Source organism: Chiloscyllium plagiosum, chromosome 39, assembly GCF_004010195.1.
Source record: "Chiloscyllium plagiosum isolate BGI_BamShark_2017 chromosome 39, ASM401019v2, whole genome shotgun sequence".
Lineage (NCBI taxonomy): Eukaryota > Metazoa > Chordata > Chondrichthyes > Orectolobiformes > Hemiscylliidae > Chiloscyllium > Chiloscyllium plagiosum.
Window position 1 is genome coordinate 20,265,557 of NC_057748.1, and position 23,346 is coordinate 20,288,902.

The 23,346-nt window shown below is 41.3% G+C and overlaps 2 protein-coding genes across 5 annotated transcripts in view; one reads left to right on the top strand and one right to left on the bottom strand.

The window, feature by feature from the left end:
* Window positions 1-1,321, bottom strand: part of LOC122542318 (heat-stable enterotoxin receptor-like) — a 186,771-nt gene extending 185,450 nt beyond the window's left edge. The window contains exon 1 of the mRNA XM_043679963.1: window positions 917-1,321. The gene's annotated coding sequence lies outside the window, so the exon portion shown is untranslated. The remainder of the gene's footprint in view (window positions 1-916) is intronic.
* Window positions 1,322-1,446: 125 nt separating this feature from the next.
* Window positions 1,447-23,346, top strand: part of ttc26 (tetratricopeptide repeat domain 26) — a 91,540-nt gene continuing 69,640 nt past the window's right edge. Inside the window, exons 1-7 of one of the 4 annotated variants that reach the window (XM_043679967.1) lie at window positions 1,447-1,626; window positions 4,131-4,268; window positions 8,645-8,737; window positions 11,724-11,838; window positions 13,086-13,135; window positions 14,711-14,856; window positions 19,306-19,477. In XM_043679967.1, the coding sequence (XP_043535902.1) occupies window positions 1,624-1,626; window positions 4,131-4,268; window positions 8,645-8,737; window positions 11,724-11,838; window positions 13,086-13,135; window positions 14,711-14,856; window positions 19,306-19,477 (717 nt within the window). In that variant the 5' untranslated portion in view covers window positions 1,447-1,623. The other 3 variants (XM_043679964.1, XM_043679965.1, XM_043679966.1) reach the window with 3 other exon arrangements.

Genomic DNA, 23,346 nt, shown 5'->3' on the forward strand with positions numbered 1-23,346 from the left:
AGGCGGGGGCCAATATTGGATGGGGTTGGGGGCAGGGGAGGCGGGGGCCGGTGTTGGATGAGGTTGGGGGCAGTGGCAGGTGGGTGTGGTGTTGCATGGGGTTGGGGGGTGGGGGCTCATGTGCTTTGTGCTGCTGCTAGTCTCCTGAATGGGGAGCAGACTTTAAAAACTCCAAGCCTCAGGAGGAAATTAAACGAATAATCAATTATCGGAACGAAATAGTGACTACACGTCATGTTCAGATAATCGAGGTTCCCCTGTCTACAACAATAAACACAATACGCCGATTCCTCAGAAACAAACCCAAACAAGCAGACACAGCGCAACCAAAAACTATAGCCACATTACCTTACATCAAAGATATATCATAAACGACTTCCCTACTACTCAGACCCTTTGGCATCATGGTAGCCTGCAGACCTTAAACACACTTAAACAGCCACATACATTACATACCTCTCACAAAACTAACAACATTTACAAGATACCATGCAAGAACTGTAAAAAATATCGGTCAAACTAGCAGGAATCTTTCCTCCAAGATACATGAACACCAAGTAGCCACCAAAAGACATGACCCACTATCACTAGTTTCCATACATATAGACTAAGAAGGACACTACTTTGACTGGGTCAACACACACATCCTAGGACAGGCGAAACAAATACACGCACGCGAATTCTTAAAGCATGGCATTCAAACCAGAACTCCATCAATAAACACATTGATTTTGACCCTATTTACCTTCAAAAAAACCATAAGTGACATCTCCCCACTTTAAGAAACCAAGAACTATAAATGGAGAGGTGTGACATAACACCCGCGCTTCACTGGAGACTCACTGATGATGTTACCTAGTATGTTGACGAAACGTCTGAAAACAAACCTTCAAGCTAATTTATATACAGTACTTACCTTGTGTTATAATGCTGTTGTGAAATGCATTGAGAACATTAAAGTGCCTAAGTTATTTTTGCAAAATTATACTTTATTCACAAAAAAATCTTTAGTATATGCAGAGTTACTGAAGCAGCTCAGATCCACAGTTTTTCGGCATACTGAGGAAATAAACATTGGGGTTTGAGTTTCTCGAGAGTTACAACTATTCCAAAGGCATTTCTGATTTAATTACTAGGTTCTATTAACATATGTCTTAAGATGTCGGGAGGATCCGGTGGCGGGGCTGTGTCGCTGCGACAGGATTTGGAGGAGCGGGCCTTTGATGCCACGGCAACCCCATGGGGAGGCGGGGCTTTGTCGCTGCCCCCGGATTTCGAGGCGCGGGCCTTTGTTGCCATGACAACCCCATGGGGAGGCGGGGCTGTGTCGCTGCCCCCGGATTTCGAGGCGCGGGCCTTTGTTGCCATGACAACCCCATGGGGAGGCGGGGCTTTGTCGCTGCCCCCGGATTTCGAGGCGCGGGCCTTTGTTGCCATGACAACCCCATGGGGAGGCGGGGCTGTGTCGCTGCGACCGGATTTGGGGTGGTGACCCTTTGTTGCCATGACAGCCCGGAGGGAGACGGGATTCGGTTGCTATGATAGCCGCGGGGAGGCGGGGCTTCGTTGCTATCACGGCAATAGCGGGCGGTTAGTTTTCTTGGAGTTGGAAGAAGCGACAAAATGGTGAGTTCATGGGATCGCCCCGCACCCGCAGCTCCGTTTCAACCGTGAATTCCTGCCCCTGATCTCCGCCGTTCAAAACTCTGCGCCTGGTCTGGGAAGGGTCTGAGGGAGGCCCAGGCACTCTCCATCGAAGAGAGAGTGGCTTTGGGAAATCCGAGGCCGGGCATCAATCGCGGGATTTTCAGGGAACCGGAAGGCCCGTTATAAAGTCGTTCAATCAGTATCTTAGTCACAAACGATACGATGACCCTGAAGAAGACTAAGTCCATGGATGAGATCCTGAATATCCGACCTTTTAAAGTCTCGACTTGGAATATGGTTATTGCTTAACTGAAGTGCAGTATGTAGTGTACGATGCCTTTGTTAAATGTGGCTGGACAAATGTTTAATTCAAAATAAATGCATCAAAGAAATATTTAAAACATTTCTAAAGTTATTAAGTTATTATTGCCTTTAGCTCTCTGATAAGTTGTATAGCACACTAGGGCAGTTACAGTTGTTTGGCAATTGCATGGAGTATCGTGGGAGAACAAACAAGCAGGTTTTGTGGCACAGTGGTACTACCCCTACATCTGGGCCAGAAGACCTAGGTTCAAGTTCTACCTGCCCCAGAAATGTGACAAATCGCAATTGTACCATAAAAGCCTGATATTACCTGTATAGTTACTCAGGAAATATTAGATAGGTTGAACCTAGTCCAATACCTGTTTAACTTCCCCTCCTGACTGTAACCTGACATGATTACCAACTAACTACTGCCTCCATCTGATCCAACTACCCCTTTCCAAACTGTCTCAGCTCAACTATCTACTCACCTCACCTCACCTGACAACTTATGTTACACACTCACTCACACGACTGGACCTTTAAACTTATCAACTCATAGTGCTGTTTTAAAAACAAAAGATGTTTCCTATCTTCTGACTCTGCTCTGTCAGTTTCTTTAAGATATACTGCATTGCATATTTCTGCGAAAGATGTGTTGTATCCTGAAAGAAATACATAGCAGCATGGGTTTGGGAAATCTTTGTTCAGCAAGATCCAGATCAGTATCTAAGTGCAATAGTTGACAAATGTCTGTACATTCCTATGAGACCACTGAAATTTAGACTTACTTTGCTTTGCTATATTATGATACCCACATTTTCCATCCTAGCTATTTCCTGTTTTTGCACACTGTGTCTTTAGAGATGGTTTAGAAATATCACTTCAACATATGAATACCCAGAATGTTATAGTTTTGTTGATTCACAGGACACTGGAATTCCTGGCTGGGCCAGTCTTTGATATTCATCTCTAGTTGCTCTTGAGAAGGTAGTGGCGGTGGTGAACTGCCACCTTGAACAACTGTAGTCCATGTGTTGTAGATGCATCCACAGTGTTGCTAGGAAGGGAGATCCAGGGTTTTGACCCAGTGACAGTGAAAGAATGGCAATATAATTTGAAGTCAGGACAATGTGTGACTTGGAGGGAAACTTGCAAGTGGTAGTGTCTCCATCTATCTGCCACCCTTGTTCTTCTGGAAATGGAAATTGTGCGTTTGGAAAGTGATTTGAAGAAGTCTTGGTGACTTCTGTACACTGTACTGCCACTGCAACGGGGTGCTTATCAAGCCAGCTTTGTCTGAATGGTGCTGAATTATTGTGTGCTTTCAGAACAGCACTCATCCTGGCAAATGGAGAGAATTCCATCACTCTCTTTACTTGTGCCTTTAGATGACAGATCAACACTGGGGAGACTGGAAATGTGTTACTCATCATGAAATGCTTAGCTTCTGATGTGCTCTTGTAGCCACAATATTTATATGGCTGTTCTAGTTGTTTCTGGTCAATGATGATTCCTAGGATATTGATAATGTACCAGGAATGATTCCTGATAAAGTTTTCCATAGAATCATGAAATGGATTACAGAGGAGCTATTCAACCCATCATTAATGTTGATTCTCTGCAAGAGAAACATGATAAGTCACAATTCCCTGCCTTATTTTTCCTCTTCAGGTAATAATCCAATTCTCAATTTTTGTTAAACCAAAGTGGTGAAAGAACAAACATCTCAGACTTTCATTTTTTAAGTAGACACTGGGGAATGGAAGTAATGAGGGATCCTGAGTTCCATTCTTAATTTGATTTTCACTGGAGAATACAGTTGACTGTTTGTTTGGGTGAGAGCAGGGGCTGGCATCTCTGTAATCCACAGGAATTCACTAATCATGCTGCAAGGAAGAATGGTCACTTAGAACCCAATCTGACATCGAGTTAGCCTGGTTGCTGATTATCTGCAGAAATGGAGTCCTGTGAAACATATGAGAGTAAAGTTGGGAGCCAAAGCTAATTTTAAAACTAAGTCCTTTACCAAGGAGATGTTTGCTGTTCTATCTGCTTTTGTTTGTCTCTGGTGGCTGTAATCTCAATTATACAGTTGGTCAGAGACCATTATAAGGTTTGTGTTAATATTCAAGCCAAAACCTTCTGGAGTGAGTATCAGTACTTTCTTTTCTGACCAGATGCTGTCACGTGCAAAACCTGCTGTTGGTGGGGAAACGCTGCAGATGGATAAAAAGAAGAAAAAGGGGAAAAAGATTCCGAAGCTGGAGGAATATCTGGCCAGTAGAGACTACTCAGGGGCCCTGACATTGCTGGAGGTAAAACCGGATGTTCAGATTAGGCATTTTGTCCTTCCACTGCAATATTATTTGAGTGAAAAAGTAACCTTCGTTCATAGTTATAAAGCAAATGAAAAGTAAGAGATTCATTGACCTCCGCCTTAATTCAGTTGGCAGTGCTTTTCTCCTCCAAGTTAGAGGTAACTTATTTTTTATTTATTCATGGGGTGTGGGTATTGCTGGCTAGGCCAGCATTTAGTACTCATCATATTTGCCCAGAGGGCAATTAAGAGTCAACCACAGTTGTATGGGTCTGGCATTACTTGTAGGAGAAAGTGAGGTCTGCAGATGCTGGAGATCAAAGTTGAAACTTTATTGCTGGAACAGCACAGCAGGTCAGGCAGCATCCAGGGAACAGGAGATTCGACGTTTCGGGCACAGGCCCTTCTTCAGGAATCAACATAAAACATTACTTGTAGGCAAGACCAGGTAAAGACAACAGATTTCCTTCCCTGAAGGACATTCATGAAACAGTTGAATTTTTCCTGGCAATGGACAATGGTTTCATGGTCATCATTATATGCTTAATTCCTGCCATGGTGAGATTCGAACTCAGAATGTTATCTGGGTCTCCGGATTAATAATCTAGCAATAATACCACAAGGCCATTACCTCCCCATTCAAGTCGTAGTCCAAAGACGTGAACATCTGATGTTTGGCACTTCTCTGCCGAATCAAAGGGGTTTGCAGTATTGGAGCTGGCAACCCTCTCATGTTAGATTAACAGAAGTGAGAGAGTTTCCCTAATGTTCTGCCCAATGGTTCTAAATCAATATCCCCCCCAAAGAAAACTGTGGATGCTGGAAATCTGAAATAAAAAACAACAATTTCTGAATTGCAGAACTGAAATCTGAAGAAGGGTCACTGACTCAAAGCATTAACTCTGCTTTCATTCCACACCTACTGATTTTCCAGCAGTTCTGTTGTTGTCCCAAAGCTGATGGTAATTTACCCTGTGGGGCCTTGATATGTGCACATTGGTTGGCCCATTTCCTATATTAAAACATCAAAAAAATGTATTTAATTGAAAGTTTTTTTGAATGCCCTATGAGCAAAAAAATCAGTGTACAACTTCAACCTTTCTATGAGCACTCCCATAAATCAGAATTATTCCAGGCAAATCAGTTTTTATGCATGTTAAACTGTAAAAGTCACATTCCTAAACATCTGAACTTCTGAAGGTTTCTGCAACCTCTGTTTACCTATAAAATAAACCGTCAGAATTCTGCAGTTTTCCATTAATCTCACTTTGTTCATAGCTCATTGAATAATCATACAAGGAAGCTCTCTGGTCCTCCTATTATCTCCCCTTTGTCTCAACATATATAATTTTAATTTTACTATGGATGACTTTACTATTTAAAAGATGGTGTATGTATTCAGCCTGTAGATGTGAAAGAATGTGTCCATATTTTGTTCAAATAATTCTTTCCCTATGTATGAGCAATGTTTTAAGCTTAGTAGAATTTCCTTCTGATCACAGATTTGAGTGGAAATTCTAGTTGTTCCAGAACCCTTTGTTAGAAATATCTTAGAGGAAACTTTCTTCTTGTATTTAACATTCAGCTGATATGTAACAACCAGAGGAACTTTTCCTTTTCATCTTACACTGGAACTCAGATTTGAGTCATACATGTTGTGAATAGCTCTGTGTAGCTGTAATATTTCATTGGCTTGGAGACCACTGATCCTGTAAAACCATTAATCATGTTTTAAGTCAAATCTGCTATTGTATTAGAAGTACTGATCAGTTATTTGCACACGGTAACAATCAGAGATATGAATTAATTCCTCTATATATAGAAAGGTTTCTGTTTATAACCATTCCACAGACTTATTATGCAAATCCTTATGAAAAGTGGAGAGCAGCAGTATATCTTATCTAACTCTTCCAAAACACAAAACAATGCTGGAAACATTCAGTAGATCAGGTTGCTGCCTGACTTGCTGTGTATGCCCAGTATTTTCTGGTTTTGTTTCTGCTCTTTGACAGTTGCACACAGTTTCTGACAAAGGAAATGCCACATCTATTGTGTTGTGTGCAGTGATTCCTTGAACAACTCTTGGTCATCTAGTTAACTGATCCTTTAATGTGATACTAATTCTCTCAGGCCAGGAGGGTTGCACTATTGCTGCCTCTTATGCTGAGTGGATTTGCAGCTACCCTTCTGACCTTAAAGAGTGTATGTGCACGTAATGTATCATTGGTAGTGTAATCCACTTTGGATCTAAAAAAGATAGGTCAGAGCATTTTTCAAGTTGAGAAAAGCCAGAAACTACAAATTTGTCCAAACATTTGGGGAATCAAATACAAATGGCCATTTTCCATGGGCATATACTGACTACACGGATACAAGTTCGAACATAAGTGGCTAATGGAATATTGGTCTATCTAAAGGTGACTGCTGTACAAAGGGTGAAAGAAATCTTTTAGTTGTACAGAGCTCTCATTCTCTCCTATAGAATCATAGATTTCTATATTAATGAGGTCCTGTGGCCCATCTGGTCTGCAATGACAAAACTACTCTAAATCTACACTAGACACATTTTCCGGCATTTGGCTTATTGCCTCTAACGTTATCAGGTTTTATCCATATATGTCGCAAAGAATGTGAGGTTTCCTGTTTCTATCACCCTCCGCAGTGTGTTCCGAATTCCCACTACCCTCTGGGTGGAACGAAACGTTGCTCCAAACCACTTTTAAACTTCCTGCATTCACCTTAAAATTATGCCCCCTGTTACTGGCCCTTTAACTAAAACTAATCCAAGTTCTGTACACAACCTCCCTGCTCTTATAATGCCATGATTAATAAAGGCAAATGTCTCATATGCATTCTTAACTGCCCTATTAACCTGTCTTGCTGCTTTTAGGGATCTGTGGACAAGCATCCCAAGATCTCTCTGTTCCTCTGAGCTTTCTAGTGTCCTGCTATCAATGTCTTATTTTGTTACTTTTTCCAAAGTGCATCAACTCTCACTTTTCAGTGAAATTCTATCTGCCACTGAGCTGGCCATCTGACCAGTCCATTTACATCTTCTGTAACCTAAGACCATCTGGGATACTGATCTCTCATCTGAGCACTGTACCGCAAGAAGGAATGGACATGTGACACATTCACCAGAACAATGTTGTAATTTTAAGGCTTAAATTAAGACCAGATTGTAGGTAACAAACTTGTATTCACGGGAGTAAAAGAGATTAAGGGGTGATATAAATGTTGTGGGTCCCATGATTAAAGGAGTTAAATGCATAGATAGGATGAAATTGTATTTTCTGGTGGGAGGAACCCCAAACTTTTAAATAGAGCTTGGTTGTCTAGGAGTGATGTCAATGAGCATGTCTCCTCACAAAGGGTGCTGGGAATCGGAAATTCTCCCTCCTTAAAAAGCTATTGAGGCTGCAGATCAGTTGATAGCCATATTGATTTTTTTTGGGCAAGAGTGTTAAAGATTATAAAATTAAGGCAGGTTATATGGGTCTGGGGTCTGAATGATTTAATTCCATTCCTTTGCGTTTAAACTTGGCACAATGCTGTATACGCAGCATAACCTCATAAGATATAGGAACACAGTTAGGCCATTCAGCCCATTGAGACAATCCCCCATTCGATCATGGCTGATATACTCCTCATCCCCATTTTCCTGCCTTCTCTCCATTTACCTTCAACCCATTACCAATTAAAAATCTAACTCCTTCTTAAATTTACTCACACAGCATTCACCGTACTTCAGGTTAGCAAATTCCACAGATACGCAACACTCTGGAAGAAATAGTTTCTCCTGAACTCTGTTTTAAAAGTGCTACCCCTTATTCTAAGACTTGTCCTAGAATGCCCCACAAGAGGAAATATCTGGTCCATGTCTATTTTATCCAGACCTTTTATCATTTTGAATATCTCCATTTGATCTCCCCTCATTCTTTTAAACTTCAGAGAGTTTAGCTCAATCTCTCCTCATTTGACAAACCCTTAATCTCTGGGATCTATCTAGTGAACTCCTCTGAACTGCCTCCAATGCCACTACATCTTTGCTCAAATAAGAGGGCTAAAACTGCATAATACTCCAGGTGCGGTCTCACCAATACCTTGTATAGTTGCAACAATACTTTCTTACTTTAATATTCTGTTCCCTTAGCTATAAAAGCCAACATTCCATTTGCTTTCTTTATTATCTGCTGTACCTGAATGCCAGTTTTCTGGGACTCATGAATGAGGACACCCAGATCTCCCTGCACTAGAGCACCCAAAGTCTCTCCCCATTAAGATAATGAATCCATGATTGCTGAGAGCTGTAGCTCCTTTCATTTCAACTGGTGGGAAGATCTCTTCTCTGTGACTGTTCATTTTCTATTTCAGTTCAAGCGGCATGTGGGGGAGAATGAGGAAGACGTTGACTTGTGGATGGGATACTGTGCATTCCACCTTGGAGATTATAGGAGGGCCATGGAGGTAGGGGAAAACTTGAAAAAACTTTGACATTTTAAATGTTTTCCACGTATCAGAAAGACCTCATAGCCGATATATTAAAATGCTTTAATACTGGAAAACTGGAGTCAATAAGAATCAGAAAGAAATTCACTACTGGTTAGAATTGTATCTAGCAAACATGAAGATGGTTGTGGTTGTTGGAGCTCAGACATCTCAGATCCAGGAAATCTCTGAAGGATTTTATCAGGGTAATGCCCTAGGCCTGACTATCTTCAGACTGCAGACCTTCCCATATTATAAGGTCAGGGCTGGGGATATCTATTGATGATTGCACAATGATCAGCACTATTTGTGACACCTCAGATGCTAAAGTAGTCCATGTCCAAATTGAACAAGACCTGAATAATATCCAGGCAAGGGCTCATAAGTGGCAAGTAACAGTCTTGTTTCACAATATGCCAGTCAATGATGACCTCTAATAAGAGCCAATCTATTCATCACTCTTTGACATTTGATGTTACCTTCACTGAATCTCCCAGGATATCAACATATTTGTAGTTACCGTTGACCAGAAATTGAACTGGACTAGCCGTATAAACATAGTAGGTCAGAGGCTAGGAATACTGCAGCAAGTAACTCATTTCCTGACTTCCCAAGGCCTGTCTATCATCTTCCAAGTACAACTTGAAGATTCTGTCCACTTGCCTCGATGAGCACAGCTCCACCAATATACAAGAAGCTTGACACCATCGAGGATGAAGCAGTGCACTTCACTACCACAACATCCACAAACATTTAGTCACTCCACAACCGCTTCAGTAGCAGCAGTGTGTACCATCTACAAGATGCACTGCCAAAATTCACCAAGGCTCCTTAGGCAGCACCTTCCAAATTCTCAACCACTACCATTTAAAAGGACAAGGGCAGCAGGTACATGGGAACACCACCACCAAGTTCCCCTCCAAATCACTCACCACCCTGACTTGGAAATATATTACTGTTCCTTCATTGTCGCTGGGTCAAAATCCTGGAATTCCCTTCCAAATGGCATTGTGGATCTACCTGCAGTACAAGGACTGCAGTGATCGGGGATGGCAGTCTACCACCACCTTCTCAAGCAAATTAATGCAGCTTCTCACTTTTTAACTGTGTAAAATCTGCAGCAATTAAATCTTGTCCAACCTAACTGTCACTATATTGTTGAGAGTGTGGTGCTGGAAAAGCACAGAAGATCAGGCAGCAAGAAAATCGACGTTTTGGGCAAAAGCCTTTTGTCACTATATTGTGCATAGTGTGTCAGAAATTGGACTGTAGGATTTTATTTTACAGCTGAACAGCAATTGGAACTCCTTTTGCTGAGCAACAGGACTTTGAAGACAAGTGCATGTCTAAATCTGTGGACTGTCACCATCATGGGATTAACCCAGTGTCCACCTCACTAGTACATAACATTCCCCATTCTTTTCCTTGCAGCATGTTTGGATTTGATTAACAGTAAATACTCTGACCCTACCTCTGGAGAGAGAAATGGAGCCCTGAATTTTTTGATCTGGTTGAATCCCTATTTCTGACCTAGATCAGACAAAAAATAGAACACTTAGTTCCAGGTTTTACTAGCCAAACTTCTAATGCAGGATCTATTACAACAGATGCAGTTAGCATCAGAATGAGTCATCGCAGAATCAGTGTCCCTTTTTCAGGGTAATAGCTGCCATGTTCCAAAATGGTTAAAGATCCCAGGGCTACTTCAAAAGCTACTGAGAGAAGGTAAGTGTGTTAAGTAAATGGGAATGGAAATTGGGTGGGCACGTGTTTGGGTAAGAAAGTAGGATTTGGGTGAGCGAGTGGATAGTATGCCTGCTGGTTGAGGGGGTAAGGTGGCAACTCAGTGAGGGGGTATACATGGCAGATAAGCAGGTGAGAGGGCGGGGTGGGGCAGGCATCTCGAGAGGGATGGTGGTTTCAGCTATCTGCGAGTAATGGGAGAGAAGTTGTAGAGGTAAGGCATCTGTTGGTGGGGGGGTATCTGGGGGCAGGGCTGTTTGGTCGGGTGTTCTTGGGGATCAGTCAGATGTCTTCAGGGATAATGGGATGGTCTGTCAAGTATCCTTTGTTGTGTGTCCATGGGGAAGATAGAATAATAGGGTCAGTTGTTTAAGCTGGAAGTTGGGTCAATGAGAGCGATTGAGAGCTTCTGTTTTATAATTAGTTGGGTACTAGAGTAGGTTTTAATCCTTTTCATTTTTCCTGGCTAACTGTTCAGGTAAGTAAATTGTAATCCTTTGAATTGTCCGACTCTAATTCAAGTTGAGAACCTTTTGGAGAATTTGATATTCTATAATTTCCCATTGGAATTTAAACTTCCCAGGCAATAATTGTGTGGCCAGTGCACTGGGATGTCCAATGTGTTGCCACACACATGTATAAGGCATGTCTGAACTTCTATCTGGAGACTGGAGTATCTAAACCAAGAAAAGCTTGTAATTTTTAAGGGTTAACCCTTTTTGTTCTCCACAGAGTTGTCAGATCTGCTGAATATGTCATCCTTTTTTTATTTTTGTTTCAGCATCTGCATTATCCTGCTTTTGCTTTTACTTTACCATTTACCATTGGCAAATAGAGTGAAAATGTTTTCCATAAATCGATATCCAGTCCCCCAATCTATTCTTGTTTGGTCCCTGGTGGCTGGATGTCATGTATAATTAACATGGCTTCTTGCCTTGACCAATTGCAGAATGCATTATTAGTTGATTTACAGAAATGTGCTTTCTTTTGATTAAGTGAGCGCAGATTATCATTTAACACATGGACGTACTGGTGTCTGAGACGTGATGAGAACTGTACATGAAATTATATCTTTCTTTAAGTGAGTTGAAGGCTGTTATCTTGTTGCAAAGATAATGTGGCATTGTTAAATAGACATAGTTAATTCTGTTGGATTGTGCAGAAGGATATGATTGTCTCAGCTACATGTGATTTATTATATTTCTCTATTTGCATGTTTTAGGAATATGAAGCCCTGACAAAGAATGAAGACTGTCACCCTGATGTTTGGGTGAACCTAGCATGTACTTACTTCTTTCTGGGGATGTACAAGGAGGCAGAGGAGGCAGCAATGAAAGGTGACACCTTGGAGTGGAAAAGTTTAAGTGAACATTTTATATAAGGGATTTTAATGAATTAGATACCAGATGATTGAAACTCAACTGATAGATGTATCAACAGCTGAAATGATTATCAAACACTACAAGGGAGATGAGGGAAGACTTTAATGTGAGTTATGAAGTTCTGGAAAACTTAACCTTAAAGTATTATGGCGACACATTCGATAGTAACTTTGAAAGGGATCTCGATTCCTTTTAGAAAAAACATTGTAGAGCCACGGGGAAGTAATGCTAATAGAATAGCCCTCTGAGAGAGTCATAGAGTCGTACAGCATGGAAACAGACTCTTCGGTCAAACTTGTCCATGCAGATTAGATATCCCAACCTAATCTAGTCCCACTTGCCAGCACCTGTTCCATATCCCTCCAAACCCTTTCTATTCATCTACCCATCCAGTTAGTATAATTTTGTTTCCTGTGACCCTACACTTTACTTCTGTTCAAATGATCATCAAATTCTCTCATGAATGCCTTGTGTTACAGACCAGGCCAGACCCCCCTCAAAATATTTCAAGAAGGTAGCCTAGACCCTAATTTTTTTCTTACTTTAAAGGCAGATGTGAAGTGGATAATCCAGGAGTGATGCAGCTGGTCAAACCACTCGACTTTAAGCAAAACAGAATTTATTTAAACACTACAGTTCAAACACGAACAAAAAAAAACAGGAATTTAGAATAACTTAATTTGAAACTCCAACCGACTCAATATAGCAACTTAACTAAGGAGCTGTTCCAATTCCCGCAACATCCCATAAACATGTCCCTTAGCAAAAGGTAAATTCAAACACAGGTTCTTACAGACCTGAGGAAACAAATTCCAAAAATATTTCTGAGAAAATGCCTGTCAGGAACCAGCTGCTGAAGCTTGGCGCTTTCCTGCACTGAGGCAGCTTCTCACTGTTACAGCTAAAAGAAACTAGAAAAAACCTGAACTGAGGGAATTGACCACTTCCCTCTGCCATTGTTAAACTAGGTTCTAGCTCAGACATTTCAGCCCCTCTGCCTTTACGACCTCCTTTGGAAAAAAAGGACAAAATAATCTTGTTAAAGGGACTACATCGTCACACTTAATTGAACCCTCCTTCGCATTTCCAGGCAGTGCAGTCCAGATTCAGATATGCTGTGCACTTATTGCTTAAAAATTTAGAAGCAAAAGGAACAAAATTTTCAATAACTAGAAATTGAAGCCCACTCCTTCTGTTTTCAGCTCCTAAAAGTCGATTGCAGAATCGCCTATTGTTTCACCTGGCTCACAAGGTAATCTCCTTAAGTTGTTTAATATGCAATAGTTAATATTAAAAAAAAACTTTTGTTACCACTAGCTTCCAAAGCACTCCTGACCAGACCTCATTTTCTATTGTTCCTGAACTTGAGGTCACCCAAAACCTATGGTCAGTGGCATAAAGTCCCACTCACTGTTTCTTTCTTTCCTCACTGACATACACCGTCTCCCAAATAAGCAACATCCTCAGGTTTAAAATTCTCATTACTATTGTCAAGTTCTTCCAAAATCACCAGACAACTTCAGTCCTAACCTTCATCCATACCCATCTCTTGTCATTTAGTGCTGCAACGGATGTGAACCCCCCCCCACAATTCTGGCCTTTTGAGCATTTAATCACTTCATCATTGGCAACTGTGCCTTCAGCTGCCTGGGTCCTAAGCTCTGGAGTTTTCAAGTGAAAACTTTTCACATCACCTTACTCCCTTTCTGTCTTTTGAGTCACTCTTTAAGCTAACATCTTCAGTCAAGCTTTTGATCTTTGATCTGAATATATTTCTATTTGGTTCTCTGTCAACTTTTGAAAATGCTTCTGTGAGGTACGCTTAGGATGTAAACATTGTTATAGAAATGCTAGTTATTATTTTACGTTATGTATTTATTTCTGATTGTTTTACAGATAAATTTGGTCTTTAGTCTCTTTGTACTTGCACTCCTTTCTTCCTTTAACACATTTTTATTGTTTTGTGCCCTTGACCCCCTTCTCCCTCTCTCTATTTCATATTGCTATCGCACTTGTTTTATGTGTTTTTCTGTTAATCTCTCTTGAAATGGGGAACTTACTTCTTTTGTTCTTCTATCTTTTGCTCTTGTTCCATTTTATTTATAGAGTCATAGAGATGTACAGCATGGAAACAGACCCTTCGGTCCAACTCGTCCATGCCGACCAGATATCCCAACCCAATCTAGTCCCACCTGCCAGCACCCAGCCCATATCCTTCCAAACCCTTCCTATTCATATACCCATCCAGATGCCTCTTAAATGTTGCAATTGTACCATCCTCCACCACTTCCTCTGGCAGCTCAATCCATACAAGCACCACCGTCTGCATGAAAAAGTTGCCCCTTAGGTCTCTTTTATATCTTTCCCCTCTCACCCTAAACCTATGCCCTCTAGTTCTGGACTCCCCGATCCCAGGGAAAGGACTTTGCCTATTTATCCTGTTCATGCCCCTCATAATTTTGTAAACCTCTATAAGGTCACCCCTCAGCCTCGGACGCTCCAGGGAAAACAGCCCCAGCCTGTTCAGCCTCTCCTTATAGCTCAAATCCTCCAACCCTGGCAACATCCTTATAAATCTTTTCTGAACCCTTTCAAGTTTCACAACATCTTTCCGATAGGAAGGAGACCAGAATTGCACGCAATATTCCAACAGTGGCCTAACCAATGTCCTGTACAGCTGCAACATGACCTCCCAACTCCTCTTTCACATTCTTTTTGCTAAGTCTTTCCTTTTCGTGGTGCCCTCACTGTTCTGTTTGTTTCCCTCGTTTCTATTCACGCTGCCTTTATTTTAATCTATAATAGAATTCCAAATGTTTTGTGATAGTTCAGTGACGAGAAGCGGTTGATGAACTACCACCAGAATCTACAGGACATCACTGAAGATCAACTCAGTCTAGCTTCAATCCACTACATGCGTTCCCATTACCAGGAGGCTATTGATATCTACAAACGCATCTTACTTGACAACCGGTAATTCCCATGATGGTTCCATAGTTGGTGTTATTTGAACATATCAAGGAAGAAGCATAATGCTAAGCTACTGGTTATGTGATAAGGTGACATGGGACATGTGTGATGTAATGACGTGTTAGAGAATAAACTGATGACCTGTAATCAGGTTATTAACATGTTAGTACACTGACCAAGACAGTCCAGGTAGAGCTTGCATGGCCCTTACTAAGTAGTAACAAGTTATTAATGTGTCCATAGGACCTATTAGAGAAGTGATATATTTTACAAATTAATGCTTACGTCCTAATCTCATGAATCTGGAATGATTTAGCCAAATACTTTAATTGTTTTCAGTATGGCAGGACTGACAGCTTCAAGACAATACAGTGGAATCTAAAACACATTGAGCACCTTAATTGATAGCTTCAATGTTGTCCTTTTGAATGACTTAAATAGTCTGTGAAACATATTTAACTGAGCATTCTCACCATTCATTGATGAGTGGTAATTGATGCCCATTGGTTTTGCTATGACGTTTTTAAAAAAAAGTCACAAGTTATGAGCCTCACTAGCTAGGCCAGCAATTTTTGGTCATCTCTAATTGCCCAAAGGGCATTTAAGAAACAATTCTATTGCTATGGTTCTAGATCAAGTGCAGACCAGACCAGTTAAGACTGGCAGATTTTCTTTCTTACATGACATGAGTGAATGAGATGGCTTTTTAATGATAATCATCAGTGGTTATATGGTTACCATTAGGATCGTTTTTAACTCCCATTTTTAAAACTTATATGAAATTTCATCATCAACCATGTTGAGATTTGAGCCCACATCCCATGAACACTTGCCTGGGATTATGGTTTACTGCCCGCATTACGGCTATGCCACCATTTCCCCCCCCATGTGGTCCATAAGATCAATGTGATTGAACATTGTTTGCTGTTTCAGGCAGCATTCAAAGAGTAGGAGACTCGACGTTTTGGGCATAAGTCCTTCATCAGGAATCCAATATTGAATCCAGTGTGTCAGTGCAAACACCTGCGGAACAGATTGTCCGAAGTCTAAGCCTTAAACCCAGCACAAAGCTAATCCAAAGGGCATCTGTGATCTCCACCCTTGTGTATGCATTATGAAACAGCAAACACCTCAAACTCCTAGAGCGTTATCACCAGCACTGCCTTTGCAAAATGCTACACAGCCACTGACAGGATAAATGTACCAGTGAGAATGTCCTCTCACAGACCAACATACCCAGTATCAAGGCATTGATTACACAAAAATAGATGCAATAGATTGGCCACATTGTCTGCATGACATGTGCAGTATTCCAAGCTCCGTAATGGTAAATGATCATTCGGAGAGTAGAGAAAATGCTGCAACAACATCCTGAGAGCCTCCCTAAATAAATGAAGCACTGATACATGGAAATTGCTTGTCCCATCAGCGCAGCAAGTGGGAGACATATGGGTTAGTGAATTGGGAGGAGTAATTGAACTTCTGAGTCACTTCCTTAAAAAGTGAAAATGAAATGGAGGGGAGGCATCTCACTGTGCGGAACTGAAAGTTCAGAAAAAGCCATTCGTCTTTTTAATTGCAAACAAGCCTGGTAGAAGTAGGTCTTGAATTAGTGATAACTCAAGATCTTCAATCAAGTTCAAAACCTAGTTAAGAAGAACCCATGACCAAAGGTCAGAATAGCAGAATTAGGCCATTCAACGTTTTGAGTCTGCTGCACCATTCATCTAGATCCTGACTGATCTTCTACCTTGATGCAATTTTCCCGATCAGAGGAGTTTTTTTTATGTAAAGGGACACAAGCCCTTCAGAGATGGTACTGGAAGCAAAATGAAAACTTATTCTCTTATAGGTAAGTAGATAAATATCGAATTATAGATGCTATTTTCTTCGCAAAATACCTACATCCTTAGATGTCACTAATACCTAGAAATTATCACATTTATTATGCATATTTTGGATGATGTCAAGTTAATGGAGAGAGATTGGTCAGCATTTCATCAAAATATTCAAAACTGGATGTAACAAAGTCATGGATGAGAGTTTGGGAAGGTGGAAATATGCAGTCTTCATTACATCATAAATGTTAGGTCAGATACTAATGAGGTAGCAAGGCCAAGGCCATGGCAGTGTCAACTGGGTGGCCATTGATTTAGGTTGAGAAGTTTATATGGGTTGATAAGTTTGTATAGAGGATTTGATGAGAAAAAATTGATCTCTGAGAGGAACAGAACATGATGAATTGAGATGAGATATAAAATCATTGAGAATCAGAAGCCTCTCGGTGTGAAGGCTGTAGCAGGAAAGCTATGAAGATAGCTCGGTGGAGAAAAAAAAATTAGCATGATACACTTCAAACCTGGGTGCCTGGATTCTAAATGAGAGGAGTAGGACAAGTTGAGATGTTTAAAGGAGCAGAAAGTGTAAAGGAAGTAAGGGGACAGACCAAAATAAGATTTGAATGAGTCACAGCTGGAGACGCTTCAGCTAGTAGATGTGTCACCAGCAATCAGGCAAACTTTTGTAAAGGCCGTGATATAGTCACTGTGAATAAACTGTGGATTACAAGGATTTTGTTCGCAAGTAAACTCAAGATATGAGGAGGTAATATGTACAGTCTAATCTTAGAGACACATTGAATTAGAAACAAAATATGAGATTCTATTCTTAAATCTAGTTGAAGAGATAATAAAATCTCTGAAAGAATAAAAGAGGAAAAAGATTGGTAATTACATGGCGCTTTTCATGACCACTAGACATTCCAAAGCACTTTACAACTATTGTAGTAGTATAGTCACTTCTGTAATGTAGAAAACGTGGCTGCCAGTATACAAACAGCAAAATCCCTGCAAGCAGTAGTGTCATAATGAATAGTGTTATGAAGTTGAAGATGTGAATGCTGTTCTGAGCTAAGAGATTACAAGCACCTGTGTATATGACTGGATGGCAGTCCCAGAGTGTACTGGAAAATTGAAAATATGTAACATTTGGCTGTGAAATGGAGACCTGAGTTTTGGTTATTGTTTTGATAACAATATGAATTTAACCAATTAGTTTAAAATATGCCCCAGGATTTGAACTTATTGTTTTGCCAACATCGTACCAATGAGACAATCCGATGTGGGGAGGGGGCATAAAATGTGAACCTTTTGAAAATTGGTCAGAGAGCAACTGCCATCAAGACAGAAATACATGGAGAGCTAACATCTTGCTCTCCAAGAAATTAGGAAACACTCTCTATCAAAAGGTACATTTCCATAGGAAACATACTTGCAGTAAAAACAGAAGTCAACTCGGGGAGATCCTCAGCCAGGAGAAGAAATACTCAGAAAGCAGCGGCTGTGTGGTTTTGAAATTAAGTTGATGTAATTTTAATAAGTGTCTTACTGGAACAGTATATTGTTATAGAATTGGACGCAGTTAGTAAGCAGTTAAGAGAAAGGAGGTTTGACAGTTGTGGATAGTTGTTTAATTTTAGATTACATTAGATTCCCTACATTATGGAAACAGGCCCTTTGGCCCAACAAGACCCTCCGAAGAGTAACCCACCCAGACCCATTCCCCTATCCTATATTTACCCCTAACTAATACACCTGACACTATGGGCAATTTTGTTCACTTTTAGAGTTAAAAAATAAATTGATATTATTTTCTTTAATTAGTGGAATTTGGGAGTTCTCTGTCGCACATATTTTAACAGATTAAGAGGTGAGGCCAGCTTTTCTGGGTGTTTGGTTTAATAAACGGAGGGGTTCAGCTCCGGGTTGTATCAGTTGGTAATCTGTTTTTCTGAAATGGGTTGAGGGATAAATTAGAGGAGAAAGTGAGGTCTGCAGATGCTGGAGATCAAAGTTGAAACTTTATTGCTGGAACAGCACAGCAGGTCAGGCAGCATCCAGGGAACAGGAGATTCGACGTTTCGGGCACAGGCCCTTCCTGAAGAAGGGCCTGTGCCCGAAACGTCGAATCTCCTGTTCCCTGGATGCTGCCTGACCTGCTGTGCTGTTCCAGCAATAAAGTTTCAACTGAGGGATAAATTAGCTAAAGCACAAGGGAGATCTCTAATGCTTTTCTTCTAAATAGTGCCAAGAGCTGTTTTACATCCACCTGAATAGATAGCTGCAGCCTTGGTTCAATGTCTCATCTAGGAGAAAGTGAGGACTGCAGATGCTGGAGGTCAGAGCTGAAAAATATGTTGCTGGAAAAGCACAGCAGGTCGGGCAGCATCCAAGGATGGAGAATCGACATTTCGGGCATAAGCCCTTCTTCAGGAATCCTGAAGAAGGGCTTATGTCCGAAACATCGATTCTCCTGCTCCTTGGATGCTGCCTGACCTGCTGCGCTTTTCCAGCAACACATTTTTCAGCTCAATGTCTCATCTCAAAGACACTCCTTGCTACTGCAGAATATAGCTCTTCAAGCTTGCTAACTTTTGCCTTTATGTTTTGCTAGGGAGTTCATGGCCTTAAATGTTTATGTAGCACTCTGCTACTACAAACTGGATTACTATGATGTTTCCCAGGAAGTTCTGGCAGTCTATCTGCAGCATTACCCTGACAGCACAATCGCACTGAACCTGAAGGCCTGCAATCACTTCCGACTCTACAATGGCAAGGCAGCAGAGGTAATACATTGAGCTGAGAACAGAGACTAATGCTCAAGTTTTCTTTCATTCTTGTTGAAGGGGGTCAACCTGGGTATACCATATTATGTTTGTTTCCCACAGTCTTTGTAGGCATTGTCTGTTCTTCACCCAAGGCCTTTGATAAAAAGATTTCTAGCTACTAATTTGTGACGGTTTGGATGCCTTCTTTGTTCCCACATACTTTGATAGCTTGCTTATCACTGACTATATGGCTAAAGACAAAAAAATCACACAACACCAGGTTATAGTCCAACAGATTTATTTGGAAACACTAGCTTCTAGAGCACTGCTCCTTCATCAGCTGGTTGTGGAGTATGAGATCATAAGACACAGAATTTATAGCAAAAGATTACATTGTCATATAGTGATATATTGAACAAACCTGGATTGTTAAGTCTTTCGTCATTTAGAATGCAAGTTTTGGTTCATAAATATGTAAATCCCAGAACTTCTTTTAAGTCACCTTCTCGAGATAACTTAAGGTTTTATAACAAAAGGTGACACCTCAGCTCAGACAATGCATTAAAAGTGTGAGGTCAGAGTCTGTATCCCAATCTTAAGTCAGACTAGTTCTATTTCCAAAGTGGAATTTACAAAATATTACATGTATTAATTGCCTGCAGATTGTGTGCATGTTTTGAGCAAAGTGTGAGAGAGTGTATAGTGGGGTCACCTGTAGTGCAACATGAACTCAAGGTCTCAGTTGAGGCCAAAGTTTTAACCCTTATCTAACATAACCCCTTCATTTCCTGCAACATATGTCGCGTTCTACATGAATCTCCTTTGGCAACCGACTTACATGGTTATTTATTCAGGTCTGTTGAGAGAAGTGCACTGACAGGAAGGTAGTTGATCCATCATTCCTGACTGTGGCTGACACCATATTGGGATCTTTTGATTTATTCACATTTCCTACACTTCATTGCTCTTTGTAATGGTCCTGTTGGGATGGCTTTACTCACGGCGGTAATGAATTCCAGGTTCTTGTGTCCATTCAGGTGAAAATAATTTCCAAACTGTTCTGAAAAATCCCTTTTCTTAAACTATGTATCACCTACAATCATATTGGAACAGGAAGTTGATTCAGTTGGCATTTTCACTGGGGAGCTGGAACCAAAATTCAGTGCCCGCACTGTCTGTATGTACCATTAACAACTGTACACCTGAGAAACGCTTGCACCACACTTAATAATTTCCGTAAATACTTCTGGTCTCTGCTCACCAGCATTGCTTGGAGCTCCTGCTTGCTCGCTGTCCAAATTTCCCGGTTGCTGGCCCCGTTTGCCATCCCAGCTCAGCATTCCACACACCATTCTGCTCAAAACCTGCATTGTTACTCTGTTCCTGACCTTCATTGCCCCTCTCCCACTCATTTGCCTGCTCCCTCACTTGCAGGAATGATAAACAGCTGGAGAGCAAGTATTGCGTGAGAGTGAGATTTTGGAAGCAGGCAGCCAAGTGTTGGGAGTGGAGCACTGTAGGGGAAAACAAAGTTATCCCAGGATTTGAATTGATTTTTTAAAATATTCACTTGTGGGAAGCATTTATTGCCCATCCCTAGTTGCTCTTGAGAATATGGTGGTGTGCTGCCTTCTTGAACTACTGTAGTCCATGTGCTGCAGGTAGACCCACAATACTATTAGGGAGGGGATTCCAGGATTTTGATTGAGTAACAGGGCATGTAGGGAGTATTCTGTCACATCCTGATTTGCGCCTTGCAGATGGTGAACAGAAGGTGAGTTGTTTGCTGCAGTATTCCAAGCCTCTAACCTGTTCTTGTAGCCACTTTATTTATGGCTTGTACAGTTCAGTTTCTGTTCAATGTTGATAATAGATGATTCCTTAATGTTAATTCCATCAAATGTCAACGCGCGATGTTAGATTGTCTGTTATTGAAGATTGTCGTTTTGTGGCATGAATGTTACTTGCCACTTGTCAGCCCAAGTTGAGATATTGTCCAGGTCTTGTTAGTTTTGAACATGGACTGTTTTAATATCTGAGAAGTCACAAATGGTGCCGAACATTGTGTAATCATCAAACACCCTCATTTCTTATGATGGAGGGAAGGTCATTGATGAGCTGCTGAAGATGGTTGGGTCCAGGACACTTTGACATCAAGGGCTGGAATTGGTTATTTTGTCCATGTTTGAACCAGGGCTGAATGAGCTCAGGAAGTGAATGGCCTTGGTGGAACAGAAACTGGGCATCGGTGAGCAGGTTATTGCTGATGCTGGCACTGATGACCTTTTCTCACATTACTAAAAATCAAGAGTTGACTGGTAGGGTGGTAGTTGGCTGGGTTAGATTTGCCCTGCTTCTTGTGTACAGGACAGACCCGGGCAATTTTCCACATTGTCCATGAGATACTAGTGTTGTAGCTACACCAGACCAGCGTGGCTAAAGGTGAGGCATGATCTGGAGCACAGGTCTTCAGTACTATTGCCAGTGTGTGGTTAAGAGCCCTTAGCTTTTGGAGTATGCACTTCCCTTAACAGCTTCTTGATATCATATGAAGTGAATTGAACATGCTAAAGACTGGCATCTGTGACGCTGGTGTCTTATGGAGAAGGTTGAGATGGATCGACAGCTTTGGCTGAAGATTACTGCGAGTGCTTCAACCTTATGTTTTCTACTGATGTGCCGGGCTCTCCCATCATTGAGGATGGGGATATTTGTGAAACCTCCTGCACCAGTGAGTAGGGTATGATGGATCGACAGCTTTGGCTGAAGATTACTGCGAGTGCTTCAACTGATGTGCCGGGCTCTCCCACCATTGAGGATGGGGATATTTGTGAAACCTCCTGCACCAGTGAGTAGGGTATTGTCCACCACTATTCACAACTGGATGTGGAGGATTGCAGAGCTTAGATCTGTTCTGTTGGTTGAGGGATCATTTAGATCTGTTGACTTGCAATACTTGAAGTGATGGCAGCATATGCTACTTTCTTTAAAAAAAGGTTTTAGGGTTCTTAACTAATGAAGGCAATGGATGTCATTGTGTGAGAGAGTATTGAGTTCTGGTGAATTCACTAATTTAGTTTTCAAGTGAGAATTAAGTTCTCAATTGACGGCACCGAGGTTCTGGGTTTTTTGTCAAAGAACAAAGAAAATTTACAGCTCAGGAACAGGCCCTTCAGCCTTTCAAGCCTGTGTCGATCCAAATCTACTGTCTAAACCTATCGCCAAATTCCTAAGCATCTGTGTCCCTCAGCTCCCACCTACTCACACATCTCTCCAGATGCACCTTAAATGAATCTACCATGCCTGCCTCTACTACCTCTGCTGGCAACGCCTTCTAGACATCTACCACCGTCTGTGTAAAGTACATTCCGCGTGTATCCCCTTTAAACTTTTCTCCTTTCATCTTGAACGCACGACCTCTCATTGTTGAATCCCTCATCCTGGGAAAAAGCTTATCTCTATCCACCCTGTCTGTATCCTTCATGATTTTGTAGACCTCAATCAGGTCCCCCCTCAATCTCCTTTTTTCCAATGAAAGCAATTCTAACCTACTCAACCTCTCTTCATAGCTACCACATACCAGGCAACATCCTCGTAATCCTTCTCTGCAACCTCTCCAAAGCGCCCACATTCTTTTGGTAATGTGGCGACCAGAACTCTACACAGTATTCTAAATGTGGCCGAACCAAAATCTTGTACAATTTTAACATGACCTGCTGGCTCTTATACTAATACTCTGTCTGATGAAGGCAAGCAGACCATATGCCTTCTTTGAAGAGAAAATGAGGTCTGCAGATGCTGGAGATCAGAGATGGAAATGTGTTGCTGGAGAAGCGCAGCAGGTCAGGCAGCATCTAGGGAACAGGAGAATCGACGTTTCGGGCATT